Below are 23150 nucleotides of genomic sequence, written 5' to 3' on the forward strand. Positions count from 1 at the left end.
TATTAGGAATTCCCAGCTGAAATGAGAATCGCAAAGAAAGGCATTATTCTAGGGAGTTATAAATTAAGAAATAACTAATTGAAGGAGCATTTAAAAAATATATTCATTAGGGGTCTCTACACATCAGCATCGACTTTTTAAGTGATAAGTAAACAAAATCAAACTTAGAGCATGAGGAAAATGTTTAGAGTTTGCAACTCTCTCGACTGCTAATCTAACATTTAACGAATCTGTCTCTATCTGCACATACTCATGCTGGCAAATATAAACAAAATTGCCTATAAACAATTATCAGAGTGGACTGCAGCAATGACTTGTCGCACCAGCCTGATTGTGAGTCAACGTTTAGCAACTGTTTATTTTCTTATCGCTATCGTCGTTTTATTGTTGTTGTTGTTGTTGCGGTCTTGCAGTCGAAAGCTTTAAAATAGAACTAAAGTTGATTACGCAACGCATTCTCAATTGGACAGAGGCACATGGAAAATGTTCAACAGCCTCCTCTCCAATCGATACAATAAGAAACGCGAACTGTTCTATGCACAATACGAGGGTGAGCCACTGGATTATTATATAAGAACGTATAATATATATATATACATGTGTAGCGACACGTCAGCGCTATGCCAATCTGCCTCTCTATCAGCGTCCAGAGGAGCCTTCGGGCAGCAAATCGCTCAGATGTGCGCGCAAGAGGAGAAAACCCGCAGACTACGATTACGATGAGTGGTATGTATCGGTGGGGTCCGTTATCTTCAAGGCTAATTGGCAAACCTACAGGATAGCTGGACACTCGGTGTCGATTGTGGTACGTCGCGCCATTGAAAACTGGAGCTGCTGCCAATTAATGGAGCGTGTGGGCAGTCTGAGCAGCGACGGCTGCAGCTGGCGCAGCTGGCCAACGGAGGCGGATGAAGCTCTAGCTGAGCCGAGACGTTCGCTGCGTCTGGCGGATAAGCCAAACTTAAGCCTTAAGCAAATGAGCCAGCCAAGTTTGAAGGACACAATTGGCTCAATCAACTGGCAACAGCAGCGCGAGGACTCGCCAAGCTTGGCCGAGCAGCAGGCGCCGCTGACTTTTGTCGATGGGTGCGTGGCGCTGAATATAAGAAAACTTTTCCTATTGACCGTTTGTAATGGCTTTCTGCTTTTCCAGTTGCAGTCACCAGCTGGAGTGCAGCATGTGCTGCAAGCATTGCGACTTGCAACGGCATTCGCTCGACGATTGCCGCAAATATTTGCTTGCCACGCTGCCCAAATCGAAGTTGGGCTGAGCTGCACTGCACTGCACTGCTTACATAAACCGGCCAAGTGCTTGTAACTAAGTAGCAAGTGCAACCAGTTAATCAAATATAATACAACTCGGACGTGGCAACATCCTGCTGCCTAGCCTGGCCAGCTCTTGCCGTGCCTTGCCTTGCCTTGCCTTGCCATGTTGCCTCATTTAATATTTATTGTTATAGGATTTACACAGATTTAAATAGCATTTGCTTGACTAATTTATATGCAAGTGACAAACTGTGAAAGTTTCTTTGCTTCTGGTTGAGTGTACTTGACTGAGAAATACTCTGTATGCATGAAATTTTAGATGTATTTAAATATATATAGAAATATTTAATAAATAAATAAAAATATATAAAAAATAACTAAATAGACATTTATTTACTTTTAGGGATAACTCTAATATGAAATAAGTTCAATCTTAATTTTATCAAAATTTAGTTGGAATTTCCTTAGCATAGCTTAGCTTATCCCAGTGCTCTTTACTCAATCATAAAGATACATTTCGTGAGCAAGTCAGTTTCTTAGTTCTTAACACTGTCTGAGCAGACAGTGCCTAGCTTAACTATTAATTAGTCAGCTTATTAGTTAGAAATATCTTTAGTATATTTAGAATATCCATTTTGTATGCTATGAATCCATTGAATTTTGGCATTTGGGGAATATTTTTTTTGCTTGAAGTAGGCTAAGCCGATCCATGAACTCCAAGTCATCGTGACTTGCTTTAATAGCCGAGCTCACTTAAGTCTATTCGGCACATTGTTCGCCAGTCTATTATTCTGTCTAAGTGCAATTTGTTAAGCTAGAAGAGCAAGGCACACGTAGATCAAGCTTATTTCATATGATCCATAAACTCTTCTTTTTCTTGAATATTTTAAGACTTGAGCAAATTCATTTTGTGCAAAAACTTTTTGAAAAAATTTTAAAAATATGAATTTCTTCACTTCTAAGTTATCTTTTCTATTTTTCAGGGAAATCACTACAGCTGAGCTTCGAGTTATGACCTTCTGAAACTAAAGTCAGAGTAAGGCAACTTTCTCCATTTGTTAATTACACTTTATATATTTTTTATATATTTATATATACCACCTACATATAAAAAGCTGCAATCCAATACTTAACTTTCTATTCTACACTACTCTACTCTAGATGCTTGAGTTAATGTTACAAGCATATCTATAATTTAATAATAATAATAAGCAATGTCTACTTCCGCCTGTTACTTATATATTCAAATATATTAATTTATGCAACTACTGACATTTGACTTACAGGGTATATACGATATTCTATACAACAAATATCAATGATCAATAGGTTATATAGACACAGCTTTACATGTCAAATACCACTGCTCGAACTAAAACTCAACTACTTGCTTCTATTAGCAACATTAACTAAAGATAATTGAATTAAATTCTTTTGTTAACAATTTGTTGGCCAATAAAGCTAATTGAAACAAAGATAACAATGAATTAGGCTTGCATTTGTCGGCTCTTTAAGGACAAATATTTTAAAGCCAAAGCAGAAAATTCAAAAGTTGAAAACAATTTGCAATTCCTTTGCCAATAAAGAGAGAGAGAGCGAAAGGTTAGCTGCATAGTAAAATATGCATTTATTGCGGCTATTTTGCATTTATATGAATACCTTCAGCTACCTATGTCGAGTACTGAACTTAAAAACAAGAATGCCAGCACGCAGCCAATAAAGTTCACATGCTTAAGCAGTAAATAAAAGGGGCAAGCACTTACAGGTGTGTGCGTGCCCAGTTAAGTTATAAACACGTCAAGCGGCTTTTGCATTGACAGCGCAAATTGATGGCAACTGCCAATGGCAGCCGGAAGCCGTAGTCAATGCCAAAGGATTGGACAGAGGGCGTACAATGTGTGAAGAGCCGCCCACTTGCCCACATCTCTGCAGCCCAAAGTATGTCTGTAAAATTGATAAACTGCTCAAGTAAGTAATTTGCATTGCAAATGCTGCTTTTTGTGCAATTTGTAACTTGTGGTACAGTAAAAACTTGACGGCTCACATATTGACAGTGCAGTTAAATTTTTAATTACCAAGCGTGGGTGTGTGTGTGTGTGTGTGTGTGCGTGGGTGTCTGTACAAATAGTTGTTGAACTTTTTGGCATGCCGAAACATATGCAGACATTAAATTTATTAACAGAATTAATGCGTAAAGTTGGCTGGCAAGACAAAGGCGCAGCTGAAGAAAAAACCGCATCAAATTGTCGTGAGGACAAAGTGAAAGCAAACAGCCAAAGCGAAAATTTCCCAGACAAAGACAAAGAAAGCACTCGAAAATTAACAGTCAGAATTTTGTAATATTCTGCAGCGAGTGCAGAAGGCTTGACTTAAAAGGGAAATATATTAAATAATATAATAAAGGAAAATATTTTATTAAACTGAATAAATTGAAGTCAGCAGTCGAGTTGTCATACAGATGTTTGTATATCATTAATAGGATTTTCAATTGTTAGCCAGAAAACCTCGCTTAAAATGTTTTATGATAAAATATGAAATTGTAATTTTTTTGCAATTTTTAAATCAGCTAAACTTTATTGTGTACCAGTTCATATTTGCATATATTTTCAATAAAAAATTTTAAGTGCAGAGTTATTTGAAAGATGAAATATATTATTTAACAAAAAAGAAATATTTTTTTAAATACAATTTCAGTAGAGTAATATTCTTATGAAGATTAATAGCTTCTTATGAATGGTAAAACAAAGTTTTTATACTCGTTCACAGAGTGAAGAGAGTATATTAAGTGTGTGCAAAGCCTACTACTAGAGACTTCATTTTTTTGATCTGGAATCTTGTATACTCTCGTATTTTTGTTTATAGTATTAGAATTCTTCAAATTTGATGGTGGGCGCGGTAAATTCATTAATAATATTTAGCTTAAATTATTTCTTTAACAATTTTAAAGCAAAAGTTTGCAATATTTGCTTATAGACAGAAATGAAGCAATTTCATTAAGACACCAAATGGGATAGCGAGATTTTTGTATTTTGTTAATTTATCTTGGGCCACAAGCGAGCATTATGTAGTCGAGCATAGCCTGCTTTGAATGAGCAAGTTTTCAAGTTTTTTTGAGCCCTTAATTTTCCAGCCTTCTCCCTCACTCTCTTAGGTGCTCTATTCTACTCTCTATCTCTCATTTTATTTCTCTTTCTCTTTCTCTTTCTCTTTCTCTTTCTTTATCTTTCCCATAGTTAAGCATTCTTTATTTTAGCAGTCAGTGAGTTATTCGAAATATTCTCTTTTCACACGAAAACTACTCGGACACACACACAACCACACACCCACCCACACACACTCACACACACCTTCACCTAACTCGTAACTGCCTTGGCGACGCCTTTGGCCATGCCCACGCGTCAAATAGAGAGTCGCGCGCTGCAGCAGAGGCAGGCCCAAATAGCTCGACAAACTGGCTGACTGACGCGTGAATAGAGGCGCAACGCGTCTGCTAACTAAACGCCGGCAGAGGCGCTGCGGCTGACACGCATTTGCCGCTTTTCCGCTTTGCCGCTCACTTGCCCCGGCCAAGGCTGGCTGCTGCGCCGTATATCTTCATTAAAATGCAATGGATTGTGGATGCTCGGCGCGTCGGCAGCGGGGCAATCGAACGTAGCTGCGACCACAATCAATCCAGCCAAGTCCACTGCCTGCGGTCTATAAAATGCGCTCCGGCCCTCCAGCCCACACCAAAGCCCATTCCCAAGCTAAATCGTGTAAGCGTTCGCGCGTGTAATGACAATGGCGGCGCGTGGCTTTGACTTTGACATGGCCAATGGCTGAGCGGCTTGTGGCACTAGAGAGGGGGCAACAAAAAAATGAGTAAGAGCAACTGCAAGTGGCCTCAAAACTCGGCGCTGTCAGCTGCGGCAGCAACGCGCATCAACATGCACGTAAAAGTCGCATCAACGCTGACGGTTGAGGCCGTGCTGTAAACTCGAATAAATTCTGCAGCGAGTCATCAACTGAAATATATATATATACATATATATATTTATATATTTATATATATATATATGTATGTATAGGAGTAAACAAACATCTCGGCTGTCAGCTAAAAGCAGCACCTTATAAACATTAAACGGGTTGATGCACAGCAGCGAGTTGGGCGTTGGGGGTAGGGCGTGGCATGGTAGGGCATGTGTGGCATGCGGCAGCTAAAGCATGCTCGTAAAATGATGCACAGATGCACATTCGCCTAGGTGTAAATCACGTAGCACTCCAACGCCTTTTACAGTTTCCGTTGTTTTTCCACAATAAAATTGAAAAGCAGCCAAAAAAGCCAACAACAACAACAATAATAACTACAAAACGCAAAAGTTTTAAAAGTAAAATGACAAGCGCACGTGCGAACCTGCCACGAAGCCAAAAACTGTGAGCCGTAGCCGTAGCCGTAGCCGTTGGCGCTGCCTTTGCCTTTGCCCGTACAGTCCCATTTACGGTCTTCTGTTTACGTCGCCTGACACTCGCAGCCGTCTCTCTGCCAGACTTATGGTTAGACATCGATCTCCTGGGTGCCGCCGTGTTTGCCCTCAACTACTTAAGCCCAAAAACTTTATGCATTTCTCGTGCGGCTCATTACAACTGCAGCAGAGCTGCTCGAATACACAACACGCATGAAGATTGTCTCTCCATATATATAGCTATATATATGTATGTATTTGTGTGCGTGTGTGCGTGTGTGTATTCCATATGGCATCAGCCTTGGCATGCACTGCGGCTGGTGGACCTGGTCCCAGTTCCAGTTGCTGCTTCTAGTCCACCAAGCACACGCGTCGAGTATTTTGTTTATTAAAATTAAGTGCCATGGACACGGGGCAGTCGCCGCACAGTGGGCTAAGATATAATATTTATGCGCTAAAAATGATGTGCTAAAAATGTTCATGAATTTTATATGAAATATAGTAAGAAATTTTATAGCTAAGAGCTGAGCAGTAGACGGGAATGGATTAGAAATAGAATTCAATCTAAAAGAAATGTTTATGGAACTTTTTGATTGATTGATTGATTGATTGTACAGCTGACTCTAAAACTGTAGCGGCGACAGTTCAAAACTGTGATTGAAGACAATGCCAATCATTGGCTTATTGCTATCTTACCAATACGCGAAGTAGTGAATGAGCTATCGGCATAATTTAGTCTACTCCAGCTTTAATACTGCAGTCTATTTGAAAGATTATGCTGTTGACTCTAAGACTGTAATATATAAACTTTATATATATATATGACTTTAAGCTGTGGTATGAGAAAACACCAATCAGTGACTTAACGTTATGTTAATGATATTTTAATTCTAGTTCTACTACTGTATTCTACTTAAAGGATTGGCTTGGTGACTCTAAAACTGTAATAATAACTATATTAAGTGATTTTCAAACTGAGCTATAATTAAATATTGATCATATGTAAGTTATAAGTTTCTAAGACGTGTAACAGCTGCAGGCACAAAAAGGGCGCGACAGAAAAAATTCATCTGGTCAAAAATCTCTCAGTCTTCTACTATATTTAACATTCAAAACTCTTTAATTAATTATTTATATATTTGCATTTCATATTTGCACTCTTTCATTAAAAATAAAATATAATTATTTAAATATTTGCATTTTGAAACTCTAACTGAAAACATATGCCAAATTGAATATATAATTAAACTAAAATAGTTTTGCCATATTTCATTTCATTGAGTGTTTACACAGCTTGACACCACGGTGCTGTGCTGCACAAGCCGGACAGTCGGTGCCATCAGGTGGTCCGTTTCTATAGCTTTTGTTGTTGGTTGGCGACAGTTGCTTTTAATGCCGCACAGCGGACAACATGGCTGGTGGCCAGTCCAGAAAGCGACGCCCACGCGCACAGCCCCTACACCACCCTCGCTCTCCCTCTCTCTCTCTCTCTCTCTGCCCTTGCTGCACTCTTGCAACCTGATGCACACTTTTTATTATGAGCCGCACACGCACACGTGTCCAGGTGGTAGGTCTGCGACGATAGCAGCTGCGTGTTGGCCAAATGACGCCGTTGACGTTGCCAGCCCAGTGGGCCACAGATAGACCGACAACAGCCACAACTGGAATTCAGCTACGTGCCTTTTGTTTTGCCATTAGCCAGCGTCGACAGGACACAGCCACATTAAGTGATATTTGTTTTACATGAAAATCAACGCGTCCTTGCGGCGTAGCTGACCAACAATCCAGTCAGACAGCCTGTCTGTCTCGCACTCCATCTCTCTCTCTGTCTCTCTATCTCACTCACTCTCGCTCTTCCACGCGCTATCTCACTCTCTCTCCCGTTCTCCCTAACTCCCACTGTTTCGTACACTCTGTGGCTGTTATTATACGCTGACACAGGGCATTATAAACTAGATATCCAGCAGGTAACGTGTAGAAGCAGATATATTTACAGTTAAATTATAATTTGGTCTGAAGAATCTTTTGATATTAAAAAATTAGGGGATTTAAGTTTAAAAGCTTAATTAAAAATATTATCAATAATCTGAAGTATATTAGATAAGCTATATATTATAGCTAGATAAAAAGGGTACACATACGTGATTTGATATTAAAGAAAAAAAACTTTTTGACTTCATTATTATGCAAATACATTTGGAAAACTATATGAAATTATTATATAATAATAAATAATTATTATACAAATTATTTAAAAACAAGTAAGAAAGCTCTAGTCGGGGTGCCCGACTAGGAGATACCCTGATCCCAGTCCTTTGAGTTTTGTAATATTTTCCGTAGTTTGTATCGAGTATTAAAAAAAAAAGAAAACAAATAAAAATCGACATTGCGAGACCAGGATTCGAACCCGGATTATTTGCGCAACGTGCACAAACTCTACCAACACCGCCACTTCATAACTAAAAAAAAAAAATAAATAAATAATATAAAACAATAAAAAACATTTCATCTCCTCTGGTCTCGAACCCGGACCAAGCTGCATCCGAGAGGTGCCTCTACCAACGCAGCCACTGCCCTTCTTACGCGAGCTGTTGCAAATTTGAACATAAGTAGCAGCTAATAATTCAGCACAATTCAATCGCAATTTCAATTCTTGGAATAGAAAAGTATACACGCATTTGAATGTATGTGTGCACACGCATAGGAAAAATGCGTGCGCGTGGCGCTGCTGACATGTGCTTTTGCAAATTGGCCAAACGTTTTGTTTAATAACTTCTGTTTTACTTAATGGATTTTAATGAAATTTTCAGCATATGATCTACATATCCTATTGGCTTGGTTGAGATGCAAACGCCTTCACATAATGGCCCTAGTTCCAACTAAACTTAAATTCTAAGAATTTGGGGGAATTTGGAGCCGGTATCCAAAATCCAACAAAAATCAAAATTGCATAAAATATACATAACACTAAATACAAAATTTGGAGGCTCTAGCTCTTAAGACGTTCGAGATATAATTTATTTACTGCATTTCAATAATGTTTTTATTCGATAACAATTAAATGCGAATAGTTATCGAATATTTGAAACAAACTTGACCTGCGCGTGCTATACACGGACCTACAAAAAAAATTTCAAGTCTCTAGCTCTTATAGATGCTGAGATCCACGCGTTCACACATACGGACAGACGGACAGACGGACAGACGGACAGACGGACAGACGGACAGACGGACAGACAGACAGACGGACAGGGCTCAATCGACTCGGCTTGTCGTCCTGATCAAGAATATATATACTTTATGGGGTCTGCCACGCCTCCTTCTGCCTGTTACATACATTTGCACAAAACCATTATACCCTGATTTCCCATTTTTAATGGGATCAGGGTATAATTAAATTGAACTGCTTAACTTTCAGGGCATTCAATTTTCGGCACGCCACATTTAATGGTATTCACTAGCTTAAATTTGCTTTGAATTTGCGTTGCGGCTATGTAAATTGCATTCCGGCCTGATTGCTGCACGTGTCAGCCACCCAGGCAGGCAGGCAGGTGAAGTTCATCATGGTTATTTAAGCCAATTTGTATTAGTCATCAATCTGCGCACGCAATAATAAGGCGCGTTAATAATCACACACGCACACACACACGTAGACACACGCACATATTTAATCAACAACAGATAACCAGATAACCACAAACCACATCCACATGAAAATCATCGAGCGTTGCGTTTAACCCACTTTACTTTAGGTGGTGCAGTGAAAGTTTTTCGTCTAAATGCTAATGCGCTAATTAGTTCACGCTCAGCATTTGGCTGTCAGTCAGCCAAATAGATACACCTCCCCTCTCTCTCACGCACACACAGGCATATCCGAATATAGATAGAGGTATACTTTAGCCTGGCAAGTCATAAAACCAACTGTAGTCGAGTTTCCATATAATTAAAAATGTGCAGACATTTTGCAAATAAACAGAAATAAAAATTTGTTTTACTTTTGTGCACCAATAAAAGTGAAAATTACTCGCATATAAAACAAACACAAATAGTTTGCCCACTGTTTGCCGGCAATTTAAAGCTCTCTTTTTCTGTAATGCGCTTTTGCAAGAGATCAAAATGTGTAGTATAGTTTCGAATACCCTACAACTAACATTAGGGGAAAATTTAATATGTATATTGTTTTAGGAAATATATATATTGTACCTAATATATAAACGGAGTTGCTTACCTGAATGTGTTACATATCTAATATTAAAATTAATATACCCTCTGTAAGCGTATTAAATTTAGCTAATTTAGCTTCAATACACTCAATTGATATTGCTCTCACTTTTTCTCACTGACTCTCCTACTGCATGACGACTTAACACAAATGTCCGCCATTTTGTTGTATAGAAAACATGCTTTCACAATTGCTGAATAAGGCACTGATAATTTATTTATTAAATATATCAGTTTAAAAGCGATTTACTTTGGTTAAAATTAACTATAAATCCCTTATAGAGTTGATTATTTAAATCGAATTTAACTTCTAAGGCGCTTACCTAAGTTAAGCCTACCAGCTATTTAATTACCTCCTTTACTTGCACTCATTGAGTATTTGCGTATTCTTATTACTCAAAACGCTTACATCACTAACGCACGCTTATGCGCTAAATATAGAATTGGCATAACGGGATCACAAACGCAACGACCAATGGCGTGAGCGCTATACACTCTCACTCTCTCTTTGCTGTAGCTGCAGGAATAAGAGAAATCGAAACTTGTAAACACTTATCTGTTGGTGAACACATTAGCTATCTATCTCCCTCCCACTTACGCTCTCTTTGCTGGTACGTGATCCGATCAACAGCACAAACAAGTATCTGTTAACTGTACCCTATGCTCTAATCAAGACAAAATTTGAATGCTTAAATAACGCCAACATTATAAAAGTTCATATGAGACTATATTCATAAAACCTTAAAAAGGGTATAAAAAATGTCCAATGCATGCAGTCTAAATGTTTTACGACAAACAGATGTAAGCCCCTCTTAGATGAAGCCAATTGGCCCGAATGAAGTGTATCATAAACGTTTTGCGACCCAATCGCCTAGTGCAAAGTATTTTAAAGCATTTCGTATTTAAATTTCGCCGTAAGTTAAGGCTCTCTTGGTTATCATAAAGAACGAAAGGCAGCTTAAAAGCCATGAAAGAGTGCAACAGGGCGTGGAAGGTGCTGAGGTAGCTGCTGTTATGCAGTTTGCTAGCCGCAGCAAGTTGTAAAGATGTCCAGAGGCCACAACACGAAAGTTTATGGCCACTAGAGTGGACCATGTGGCCAATAGATAGGGTCAAGTGGTTACAGGGTATCGCGTCGTGTGGGAGCTTAACTTTTATTGTTCCGCTAGCCAAGGCTTGTGGGCTACTAAGTTTTATATGAGGTATATTGGTTTTGCAAATTGTTTTCAAGATATAGATTTGTAACTTGGGATAGTTTTTAGGATTATATCGAGTCTAGTCTATAAATGAGCTGCAATCAAAGTAGAAGGCTAGAAGCTGCTACTGCAAGCGAGTGTTGAGCAGTCAGTTAGACTCGACTGCAATTTTCTTGCACATTTTTCCATGCACTTGACATTCGTGCCCAATGCTATTGACTGCGACTGGAGCTTTAAAGCCCACAACAACAACTTTTGCAGCCAGCCTTGGGGCAGAGGCAGACTGTGAGGCAGGATTTGGGCGGCCAAAAACTTATTTGCTGGCGGCGACACACTAAAATATGCAACACACAGCGTTGTAAAGCGAATGGAGGGAGGTGGGAGACAGGTGTGTGGAGAGTGAAGGGCATGTTGGCAACGCAGGTGTCATAATTAATTTTGTTATTCCGTCAGTTTGTGATTGTTGCTGCGGCTTTTGTCGCTGCTTGTTTGTCAGTTGTAAACAAAACTCTGATTTTACAGCATCAACTGCGCGAACCGCCAATTGCCAGAAAGGCAACGGATTTATGAATTATTTAACTGGCGCTTTAAAGGTGGCTCAGTAACTGATTGAGGTAGGCAGTGGTGGGTGGGTGGCTTTATAAACGGCACTCAGACTGTTTGAATGGTGCTTCAGTCTTGAGGATAGACGTTGCCAGGCACTGTCTGCCCAGTCTTGCCCTGTCCTGTGCTGCCTTGCCCTGCTGGCTGCTGCCTGCAGGCTGTGAATAGAGCAGCAGACAGTCAGCCTGGCAGTCGGGCAGTTAGGCAGTGAGGCAGTGTCCTACATTTTCTCATTAAATTGCCACGACGAATAGTTGGCATTTGCTATAAAGTTGGCGCTAACAAGGCGTTCGTGCGGCAATAGCATTGCTTTTTCGGCCAGGTTGAGATGTCCTTTTAGCCAAACTTTTAATTGGCCTGAGCAACGTTTTAATTGTTTTGTCTTCGACTTGGACACGGAAGCCGGCTCAGATTTGGCCATACAACAATTCTTAGTGCATCAGCTACAGCCTTAAAGAAGACACACAAACACGCACACACCAATCCGTTCCATATGCAGTTCCCGTTTGTCATTTGTTTACGAATTGCCAGCCATAAATTATATGACACAGTTGTGTGCAAGTGTCAATAAAAACAAAGCCAACAACTTCTTAGCTTCGACAACCACATTGGGCCTTGGTATTGTAATGCCAAAACTTTCCGTTCCGCCTGTATTAAAAATGCATAACGCTAGCCAAATTTATCGTCTCGCATTTGTATTGCACTGCTAACGCGCTGTAAGCACTTAACAGTGCATTAACAGCGCCCAGTTGTCTGCACTTGACACAGTCAGCGGCAGAGCTCGTTGGGCGAACAAGTGCGATGTTCACTTACTTCTGTAACAGACTGTGCGTGAATTTATTTTCAGCTAAAAAGCAGCTTAACGTGCAAGGCCATAAAAAAATGTTTATGGCAAAATATAAAACTGTCATATTGGAAATAAAATTAAGATTAAATATTAAATTATACAAACATTAATAAAACATTTTCTAGTTAATAAATTTCAAATAAAAAATATATTTTTATTAGTTATTTAAAATAAAGTAAAAATTATACTAAGTATATAAAAATAAATATGTATATATATGTTTATATAAAACAAATTGTCTAAAAACAACAAGTACAAAATATTGTTAAAAATAAAAAAAATATAAAAAAATTAATGAACTAATTTTTATATTATTTGTTTTATTATTTAATTTAAATTGTTTAAGTCATGAGAAAAAAATTTTAAAAAAACCAAAAAATGATTACAAATATTTAATTTTTTAATTTTTGCATCTTAATGTTATATATTTGCTGATATGATTTTATTTTATAATTTACATAGCTTTAAAAATGCTAAGTACCTACATAATTTTAATGATTTTTGCTGTATATATAATTATAGCAACAGAATTTGTTATCAAATTTATTTATTTTTAAAAATATTTTATATTTTTATATTGAAAATTTTATTGATTTTCTTCTTAAATACAAATTTAATTTTAAAGAAACAAATTTTTATAAAAACTCAATTTAAATGTTATAAGAAAATATTCCATTGTCCTTGTCTAACCTAAACAATTCATTATTTAATTTGTATTTTAGACATTCCCGAGAGAAAAATATCGAATTCTATTTTACATCTTTAGAATTCTCTACTAAATAAACTTGACTTCAGACTAGGCATTTGTTTGAATCGAAGTTAAGTCTAGTTTTTGGCTTTTCTTTCTTTTGTAATTTAATAGTTTACAACGTAAGTGAAAATTGCAATTTAATAAAGTGTATACTGTGTACTGTTTACTGCTCTGCCTCTAGACTACCTATATAAAGTGCCACGCCCCGCCGGCGCCCATCTGCAGGCAGGGCATGGAGCTCATTTCAGTTGAAATTGAATTGAAGCCAAATGCACGCCATGATTTTAAATTGTTTGGTTTGGTTTACATTGCATTACGCAGCGTCGCCCGTCGGCAATAGCATAGGACCAGGATATGGAGTACGATATAGAGCAGAAGCTAAAGCTGAAGCTGAAGCAGCAGAAGCAGCAGCAGTAGCAGCATGAGCAGAGGCGCAGTCGAGCACAAAACTGCACAAATTGCTGACATATTCAAATCAATGCGCTTGGGCATTGGTAATGGGTGTGCGTGTGTGTGTGTGTGGCATGCATCTTTGCAACAGCTATTCGCAGTTGCACTTGCAAAAACAAATATCAAATTAAATAAATTGAAATGCTGCTACCCAAACGCTGAGCGCCCTGTTGATGAGCCAAAGCCAGCTCAACATGGCCATGTTAAGTGGCATATTTAAGTAATCTGACTGGAATTTGCGGCCAGCTGTGATAGTTCAAATGTATATCAAAATAGACACACAATATATATATATATATATATATATATATATATATATATATATATATATATATATATATATATATATATATATATATATATATATATAAATATATAGTTGAACTGCAGCCAATTACATGCGATGGCAATATTTGTTACTTTAAGGCCGAAATCTATAAAAGACCGAGAGCTGCAGCTGCATATAAAAGCAGAAAAACAAATAAAAAGGATAGAAAAAAGCAAAAGGAGAGCATTCGAAGACGGAATACTCTTGAAATGCGAATTGATAGGCCAGTCAGAAAATGTAAGTTAACATGGCTCATTGCTATATATATATATATATAACTAAATTAGTTTTTTAGTCAGATTTTGGGAACTTCAGACATTTACTAAAACATTCAAACATTTACTAAAATATTGAATATTGCATAAACTAGTAAATTATACTAAACTAAAAGGGTATTTAACTTCGTGCTAAGGTAGTGGCAAAGGGAGGTTTAACCTTTGCATAATTCGAATTTGAAAAGCAGATATTTTTTTATTATTTATTTATCTATTATTTATTTAGAAAATTAAAAAAAATATATGACAATATGCATAGCTAAAATACTCAAGCCGAACTTGCCTTCAATTCATTTGCAAGCTGAATATTAAATATCACAGAGTATTTACTAACTTTTAAAAGAAAAAAATCACAAAATAATCTTACATAAAAAATGAAAGTTAATAGAAAAAGTTTATTCAATAGACAATGTTATGCATATACACTTGAAAGCGTTGCTTGAAATGACATTAAAATTGATTTAAGACCTATAAAGCCTACAACAAATATAATCTATAATTTGATTTTACTAGAGTTACAGCCCAGCACACAGCAAAGATGCATTTCTATAATTTAGCATTATAAATCAGAAGAGAATTTCAGTTGCTTAGAGTCTTAAAGGTATATCTAAGAGAACTTTGCAATTGATTTCTGCACGTTCAAAGCTGTTTCGATGCATTACACATTCGCTGACAAATAGCCAATAGTCTCGCCAAGCAGAAGAAGAGTATGAGAGATGAAACGCGAGCAGCTTAAAAGCCAGAAAGTTCAAAATGACCCTTGACACATACAGACGGTTAAACAACACTCTGCGCCAGTGAAGCTCCTAAGTAGAATGACACAATGCTGGCAGGCAGACAAAGAGTTTTCTATAACTAGCTGACTGAGTGACTGACCGATTGACTAAATGACTGACTGCCTTTGACATTGGAAATCTGTCTGACTGTCTCAGCGTCTCTCTCTCTCTTACTCTGTCTGCCTTTTCCCCACTCTCTCTCTATCTCTCTCCCTCACACTCTCTCCACCTCTCTAACTCTCTTTCTACTTCCTTTACTGACCATCTCACTTGCCTGCTTGTCTGCCTTGGCATTGGCATTGCCGACTGCCTTTGGTGCCGCTCTGACGCCCAGTGCATCGCGGCCATTGTGCTGCAGCAACTATTTGTTGTTGTTGTTGTTGTTTGGGCTGCACTGTAATCCTGTTTAGCTCCTTGTTACACTCGTCTTCAAAGTTAAAATTGCCAGCAAAGCTTTTATCACGTGTTTATAGACCTGCCACCCCTTGCCGCCCTCCCCCAGTCACAGTCACAGTAAGTAGGTTGTTGGTCGAAAACTTCGTTTTTGGCATAGAAAGTAGCTGAAAGTCGAATTCCATTGCTGGGGCATCCTGTTTGCCAGCAAATACCAATAAAAGTAACTGTAGACTGTGCACCACACAATCCTCTCCAGCCGTGCACCACCCTGCGCCTAAGGCTCTAAAGAGCTTTGCCCACTCTTTCAAGCTGTTAGCAAGTTTCTGTTCCAACTCAACTGATTCATTGGATATATTTGGTAAGATATATATGCATATGTATCTGATGACCCTATAGGCCATACATACTTGTGTTACAGGACTGGCTTTATTTTCGCTTACAGCCGTTTTTTGTAATTAGTTTTAAGAGCGTAATTGAACGAGTTGGAAATTTAGTTTCGGTTTTCAATTTGCGAGGGGAAACTGAAATTCTATATGCATGGAGCTTAATGCAACAGCTGAACGAATAATGTGAATGTGCATTAAGTTAATAAAATATTTCTTAAAATATTTATAGAAATATTCATTTAGAAATAATAATATAAAAAAAATATTTCTTAAAACATTTATAGAAATATTCATTTAGAAATAATAATATAAAAATATTTAGTATTTGCTGACGGCTGTGAAGCATTTAGGCTGGTCAAGCTATAATATATATTTAAATAAATAAATATAAATAGATAAAAACTATTTAAAAAATTACTTTATTTTTAATTTTATTTTAAAGCTGCATTCATGGTTTTATCTATGGAATATAACATCATTTAAATAGCTGTCATATTTTAGCTGCAAGTGCTGTAAGCGCAAGGCTCAATTTGATATGATTTAGATTATTAAAAGAATTAAAGAATTAATTCAGGCAATGAAATCTGGAATATTAGTATTGAACTCTTCAGAACTAGACTTAATGTTATCTCAGATTAAATTACCAAAATTATCAAATGAAAGCTCATCTGAAGAAAACGAAGTAGCCAAATTTCTTAGCTTCTGTAGTTGCATTGCTTTTCAGGTTGTGTATGCCCAACTATGATCAAATTTGAGTAACTTTTCCATTTGTTTTTCATACAAAAAACAATTTTCATTTAAATGGCAAACTATATTGTATACTTAAGCAATTAAATATTTTTGTTTACTTTAACAGCTGCTGAGATATTTTTATTAAAAATAGTATTATTCCTGCTTGCTCAACTCATATATGAATATTATTTCCATTTGCCTAGACACTTTTTTCTAAATTCCAATTTCATTCAACAAATAATCAATAGCCCATAAACAGCACACATAAAACATTACTAAGTCCTGGCTGCAACTCTTCCGCTGGCCCTCGCACAGGAAAGAACTAAATGTTGATACTCATATTTTTTCATTTAATGCAATTCGTTTACCATTAAAATGATTAGTCGATGATGGCTGGTTAAGCGTGTTGGCCAATTGCCAAATGTAATTTGGTTTTTTTGGTGTTTGCCTATGTTTGTTGGCCACTGTGCCAGCAGCTTCACTCTGTCTCTAGCTCTCGTTCCTCGCCCTCATAATCGAGTTGATAATCATAATGCGCTTTGTGGCATTGTGTCGGCTTCAAGTGCTTTGGTGGCCGTTGCCTGCCTTTGGTGACTGTTGGCTGTTGGCTGTTGTGTGCCCTGTGCCCCACCAAAGCAGTGCATATTTTACACAATCTGTCGGATAGTCGAGCTCCCCCTACGGGCCATGTATACCCCTTAACCTCATATTCCGCTAGTCAAGCAGAACTTTCGGTCGAGATTTATCGTGCAACTTGGTTGAAAAAGGAAAAATTCTTGTGCCACACAAACTTATGCCGGCAATGCCTTTTAGCTGCTGCTGCTGCTGCAAAAACAAAACAGACTCAGACACACACAAAGGCATTCACACAGCTATGTATATATCTAGCTGGCAGGCTTTATGACAGGCGACTTTGGCATGCGCCTCAGCAATTGGCAACTACTTTCACTCATTTGCAATTTATTTTTGATCGAAATGAATTTGGTTCACGCTTTAAATTGAAAGTTATTGTGATTGGCAATTGAGCTGGCTGGCTGGCTTCAAATTTGCATAAATTTCGTGCGATAATTTTATGCATACGCATGTAAGATTTTAGCATTTTAATGACATGCGGACAATGGATCAAATGAACCAGCTAATTTTCATGTAAATCAGCATTGGCTGAGTGTCATAACTGTACTGAGAATGACATGTCCTTTGGCAGCAGATGTCCAAAAAGCCGCACAAAGCCAGAGGGCTTGTGGCAAACATACCTGACTGTGGCACAAAGTGCATAGTAGTCTCGGCTCAAAGCAACGTCAGAAGTCGGACTAAAAGGCATACCAAAAAACTGGCTGCCTGGCTGGTTGGTTGGGAAACAGAACGTTATATGTAAATCGCATTTGGCATACATATTTCGAGAGTTTGTTTTTGGGCAGAAAGAGTCGCAGTCGCTGGAGATCCAGTAACAGTTGCCTGGCATTAGCATATGCCAGCAGCAGCAGCAGCAGCAGTAGGAGCAGTCGCCTCCTGTCATGGGTTACACAAGCAAACATGGCGCAAGCTGAGGATAAATGACCGTAAGGATACGCACAGCTTCACCTTCCAGCTTCCTGCTGCCCGTCATCATCATCATCAGAAGTAAAAAGGCAACATTTTTGGTCGGCTGCTTAAAAGTTCGATAACGATAAGCCGAGCATGTTTAGATATCTGTGCGGCATAATTGCATTAGCTTTGACTAATTAAATATGCAGTCGGCTTTTAGGCGCTGCAAATGGTTTCGATATTCGACAAAAATTATTGCAATATTTGTGCCCGTTTGCTTTTTGCCTTTTGCCAAAGCCTAATTGAAATGCCAAAATCGAACAGCGGAAAAACCCTGGTCAAAAGCCAATTAATTGCAAATGACACAAACACTTGAGAGCGCATCCTTCTGGCCCAAATGGCAGCCGAAAGCCAACGATGACAATTTAATTTCCGTATTGACTGTCAGACACAAAAAAAAAAAAACAGGAGAAGACAAATAAGAAATACTTTGCAACTGCACGTTGATCAAAAGTTGAGTCAAAGGTGAGCTTTGGGCATTTTATGATTTGTCAGTGCGATTTTTATTCAACTCAAATTAGTTTTTTTTACATTTAACTTGCTTGTTGCGGACTTGCCTTGACTAAGCTGAGAATGCAATATTTTCAATATAGAGCTTTGGATAGCTTAAAGCTCTTTGAGTAAAATACAAAGCGTAGCCTTGCTTTACAAAACTTAGCTTCGCTGAGCTCGCAAGGATTAGAATCTCCGAAGTTTTAAAAAATTTATTTTAGAGCTTTTATCAGCTTAAAGCTCTTTCCATGATATGTCAACTTCAGCCCATGCCGTTCATGCACAAATAAAGTTTCTGAAGTATAGTAAAAAATAATTATTGTCGAGAGGAACTGAGCTTAAAGCTCTTTGTATCATATATTAATTTGAGGCTATAGAATTTCTTGGCTAGAGGAATGCATGCTTTACTGTATAGCTTTTATGTACTTAGGCTAGGAACTTAACCAGAGATTAAATATATTCTCTAATATTTTGCTTTAATGAGCTTTTACTTGATTAATACATGTTCTACTGTGGTGAAGCTCTTGGAGAGAGCTTTCTCTCAAAAGTAGAGCTTTATATCTGCTTGAAAAATTATCTTAAAGCTCTTCGATGGAAAGTTATACTTTACACTTAAGTAGAGCTTCAATGCGCTTAAATCTGTGTAAAAAAGGATTACATTTGATCAACAATTTCCACTTCAGCTAATCAATCAATCAATCAATCAATCAAAGTGTATATTGAAATATTAGCATATATGCAATCCTATCCATATAAAATATAAATACGTTCAATAAACACAAAAAGTCGTTAAACAATTTCACTCCATTTTCATATTCCCATTTTACTGGGTCATAAAATCTAAATGCGGCCAAAAAAAGGACAGCCTGCCAGCTTTTATTTCTCACGCTGCTGATCATCAATCAATCGTTCAATCAGTCCATCAGCACAAACACTTCCCACTTGTACTTTAAAGCTTATGTGTATATAAAATATATATATATATTTGTCATATATAAATAAAATGCAAGCAATTTGCACAGCCAAAACAATGTTGGCGCCCATGTGAGCTAACCCACAGGCTGCACATGCTTGCACCGCAGGGGATTCAAGGGCCGCAAGGGCTGTGCAGCCAGAGACTTCCCGTGCCACGGCTCCACCTCTACATGCACCTCGCCTCAATCAGGCAGCTCGAAATGCGCTTGTTTTTGTTTAAGGCACGCGTTGTTGCAGTTTTTGCCACGCAGTCGTTGACAGTCGCGACAGTTGCTGCAGACCGACTCCGCTCCTCAATCGTCTGACGCTGCGGTTAATGAAAGCTGCGATTTTACAGCTAACGAAAATTGGGTCGCCGTCGCTCGGTTCGGTTTTTGCAGCTCGTTTTACATTTACTGCCATTTACTGACATTTTTTCTAGCCGGCTGCCGACAACGAGGAGCCAGACAGCAGCACGAGCGTGTCGAGTGGAGGCAAAGGGGCATGCTGTCTGCGCGGCTTGCCAATTTTTGGGGCAGCATCCAGACAGACGCAGAGGAAAGCACGGGCTGTAAGCTTAAAGAGTTCACTTTACGTTTGTTTGTCTAACGAGAGCACCGAAAAGTAAATAAAGTTATTTCCGAATTTAGTTTATAAAATGAAATAGATGCGGCTTTCTATGGGTTATATAGACTAGATGATTGCCTTGGAATGACGTTTTAATATATTAGCTCCGCTGAGCAAGTTCGTATAGAGTATTTGAGTTGGCAACTAGATGCTAAATAAAATGTAAATGTGCAGCTTTTCTTTAAAGTGGGCATAAATTTAAAATAGTAAAGCAACTGCAAATAACCTGGAATGATTAAAAAAATATTGAAAGAAAAACCAAATCGTGGCAGTATAAGAATTGAGAGTATTGAATGCAGCGTGATTTATAAGTGACCGACTAGAAAATATCCTAAATCAAATAAGTTTTCTATATTTTAGAAACTTTAGTTAACTTTTGATTTGAAGACGATTGAAAGTTGTAAAGACTTAAGTTGCAACTATTAAAAAAATTGAGCTTAAGCAACTCTATCGATTTCTAAAATTAAAGAAATCAGAGCTCATCCTACTTTAGAAGCATTGATGCGTCAGTCTCTAGCCTTTGTAGATCGAGATGGATTCATTCATACTTAATGTGAGCAGCTTTCTTCAATTTTTCAAATCCAAAAAAAATAATCTTCAGTCCTACTTTTTCTTTTTCTATCTCTCGACTTATTTTATCGTCATAGGCAGGCTAGTTCAAGCGCTGTCATACAGCCATAACCATCTCACGATGACAATGTGATCAGAAAAGCAAAGGCTTTGCTATTGGCATGCTACAGTAAGGAGATTGAAAAGCAGATAAAGATAGAGGTACAGGTCTAGAATCACTCGACTTTTAGTATTGATCAAGAATATCTATATATATACCTAGCCTGTTATCAATCTGGCCTGCTCCTATATTTTCAAAAGATACTGACCCTAAAAGGGAGCAAAGAAAAATACTCTAGGGATTTTTTTTCCCACTGATCAATCACATATTTAAACCGCATCAGCTCCTTAAGGTCTGCTGGCACTCAGGACAAGCCCCCTTTAAACAAATGATTTATAAACATGAAAGTCGAGCTGTCCAAGACATCATTAATCTTAACAGTTCCACAATTTTTGTAATTAAAACACAGCACAGTTTTAGTTAATATTGATTTTAGTTTTTTGCTTTAATTTTTTGTGACTGCAAATTGTTTTTTTTACTTTTTTTTTGTTTTGTGTGTGAAAAAAACTTGGCTAGAAGCTTAAGCTATTCATAATTAGATTTTCGCGCTATTTAGCGTCTGGTTAGCAGCCAACTTTTCTATTTTACAGCTACGGAAAATCTATAAATAAAGAAACGCTAACAGTTGCTGCAGAAGACATAGAGAGAGAGGCAGGCAGAGATGAAGCGATTTACACAGAGCTTAAAGTTGGATTTTGCGCTTTATGTGTATTTATAGTGGAATATTTTTACGCCTGAATGGCACACATTTGTCTTCTGGGCGGACACTCAACGTTATCATTTTAAGCAGACGCCAAAGCGGCCAGCTGAAGGGCAGGCATACAGGATAACAAGGACATGCAGCCAGCAGCTGCACTTGGCCATGTGTGCGTGGGTGGCTCAACTGGGCTGCAGCTTAAAGCCAGATATATGAACAACAAATTGGTTTCAACTTAGTTTACAGCTAGGTGTAAACACACAGACAGAGAGCGGGAGAGTGGGAGAAGGAGAGACGGCGAGAAAGATGTCCTTCAGGCTACCCTTAATGGACTTCAAATTGAACCGCCTCAAAGGCATATTTAAATGAACTTTTCCATATCGAAAGGCAGTCGATGGGAATTATTTATTACGTTTTTGTCATTGTTGATGCTCTTTTGGCATTTTGTGGTTTGTAATGAAATTAAATATTGATGCCCAGTTGTTCGTCGTTGGCAAAAAAGCATTTACCGCAGGCCTAATAAAAATATCTCTGCACACATCTCTATTCGCCCATTCGGATAATCAAAGGACATATTTCGGGCAATGTTTCCTCGAGTTAGATTTTATTACTTTGAGCATTTCTGAGCGCTTGTCATGCATTTTTAAGCTCAAGCAATTACGCAGACCTGGACACATTTTTGTCCACTTTAATTGGCAACCTGTCGACTTGGATTGACCGCATGTAAAATGCCCAATTTTTGTCACATATTCTGACATTTTCGTTTAACAATTTGCGGTTGCTTTTCATAATTAGTTTTTAGTGCTCACAATTTGCCAGAATTTTCGTGTTACATTTGACCAGAGCCCAGCTCAAGTTTGACAAAATGCTTAGCTAAATGTTTTCCTAGTGGGCAATTAAGCTTGGAATCTTTTTCTTACTTAAGTCTACTAGAAAGGTAAAAGCTCTTAATACAATGAATTAGATATGTGAATAGCATTTTGCATGCATTTGTTTCTTAAGGTTTTTATATCTAATTTTTGGGAGTCATCAGTGTCCAGCTATATCGAAGGGCGTTTCTAACTGCCGAGAAGTTCCTTATTCGTCAGAATTAATAAAAGCCTTTGAATGATAGGAAATGCCTACGTATATCATAAAGTATATATATGTAAATATATATAATTCAAATTTAATATAACATATATTAATATATATTCCTAAACATGTATCGAGTTTTGTCTGTTCCAATCTCTAAGAGCGTTCATATGGCCAACTCTAAGAACTCGACACACTCACTTCTTATAACACGCCCAGATTGTGTTGGCTTCAATTTTTTAAACTGTTCTTGCTTTTTATTTAATTATTGCTAAAAAATTCACAGTTTCAGTTTTTTGGGTATATAGCTAAGGTTTCAAAATTATTGTGGAAAATTTCCACAATTTAAAGGCCGTTGTCATTCCAAAAAAATTCTAACTTGA

General features: G+C 37.7%; 1 protein-coding gene across 1 annotated transcript; it reads left to right on the top strand.

Annotated features, from left to right (window-relative positions):
- The first annotated feature begins 475 nt into the window (after positions 1-475).
- LOC111592935 lies at positions 476-1271 on the top strand. Its single transcript, XM_023305396.2, has 4 exons — positions 476-550; positions 606-726; positions 778-1086; positions 1154-1271. Exons 1-4 carry the CDS (start codon positions 484-486, stop codon positions 1269-1271), a joined length of 615 nt encoding a protein of 204 aa, XP_023161164.1. The 5' UTR covers positions 476-483.
- Positions 1272-23150: the final 21879 nt, after the last annotated feature.

The sequence above is a fragment of the Drosophila hydei genome, unplaced genomic scaffold, assembly GCF_003285905.1.
Source record: "Drosophila hydei strain 15085-1641.00,03,60 unplaced genomic scaffold, DhydRS2 tig00008119-arrow-pilon, whole genome shotgun sequence".
In the NCBI taxonomy this organism is placed as follows: Eukaryota; Metazoa; Arthropoda; class Insecta; order Diptera; family Drosophilidae; genus Drosophila; species Drosophila hydei.

Coding starts and splice junctions, on each gene's coding strand:
- LOC111592935 (XM_023305396.2), top strand. CDS start 484: ATGTTCAACAGCCTCCTCTCCAATCGATACAATAAGAAACGCGAACTG. Junction 551..605: donor GTTCTATGCACAATACGAGG/GTGAGCCACTGG, acceptor ATACATGTGTAG/CGACACGTCAGCGCTATGCC. Junction 727..777: donor GACTACGATTACGATGAGTG/GTATGTATCGGT, acceptor GCAAACCTACAG/GATAGCTGGACACTCGGTGT.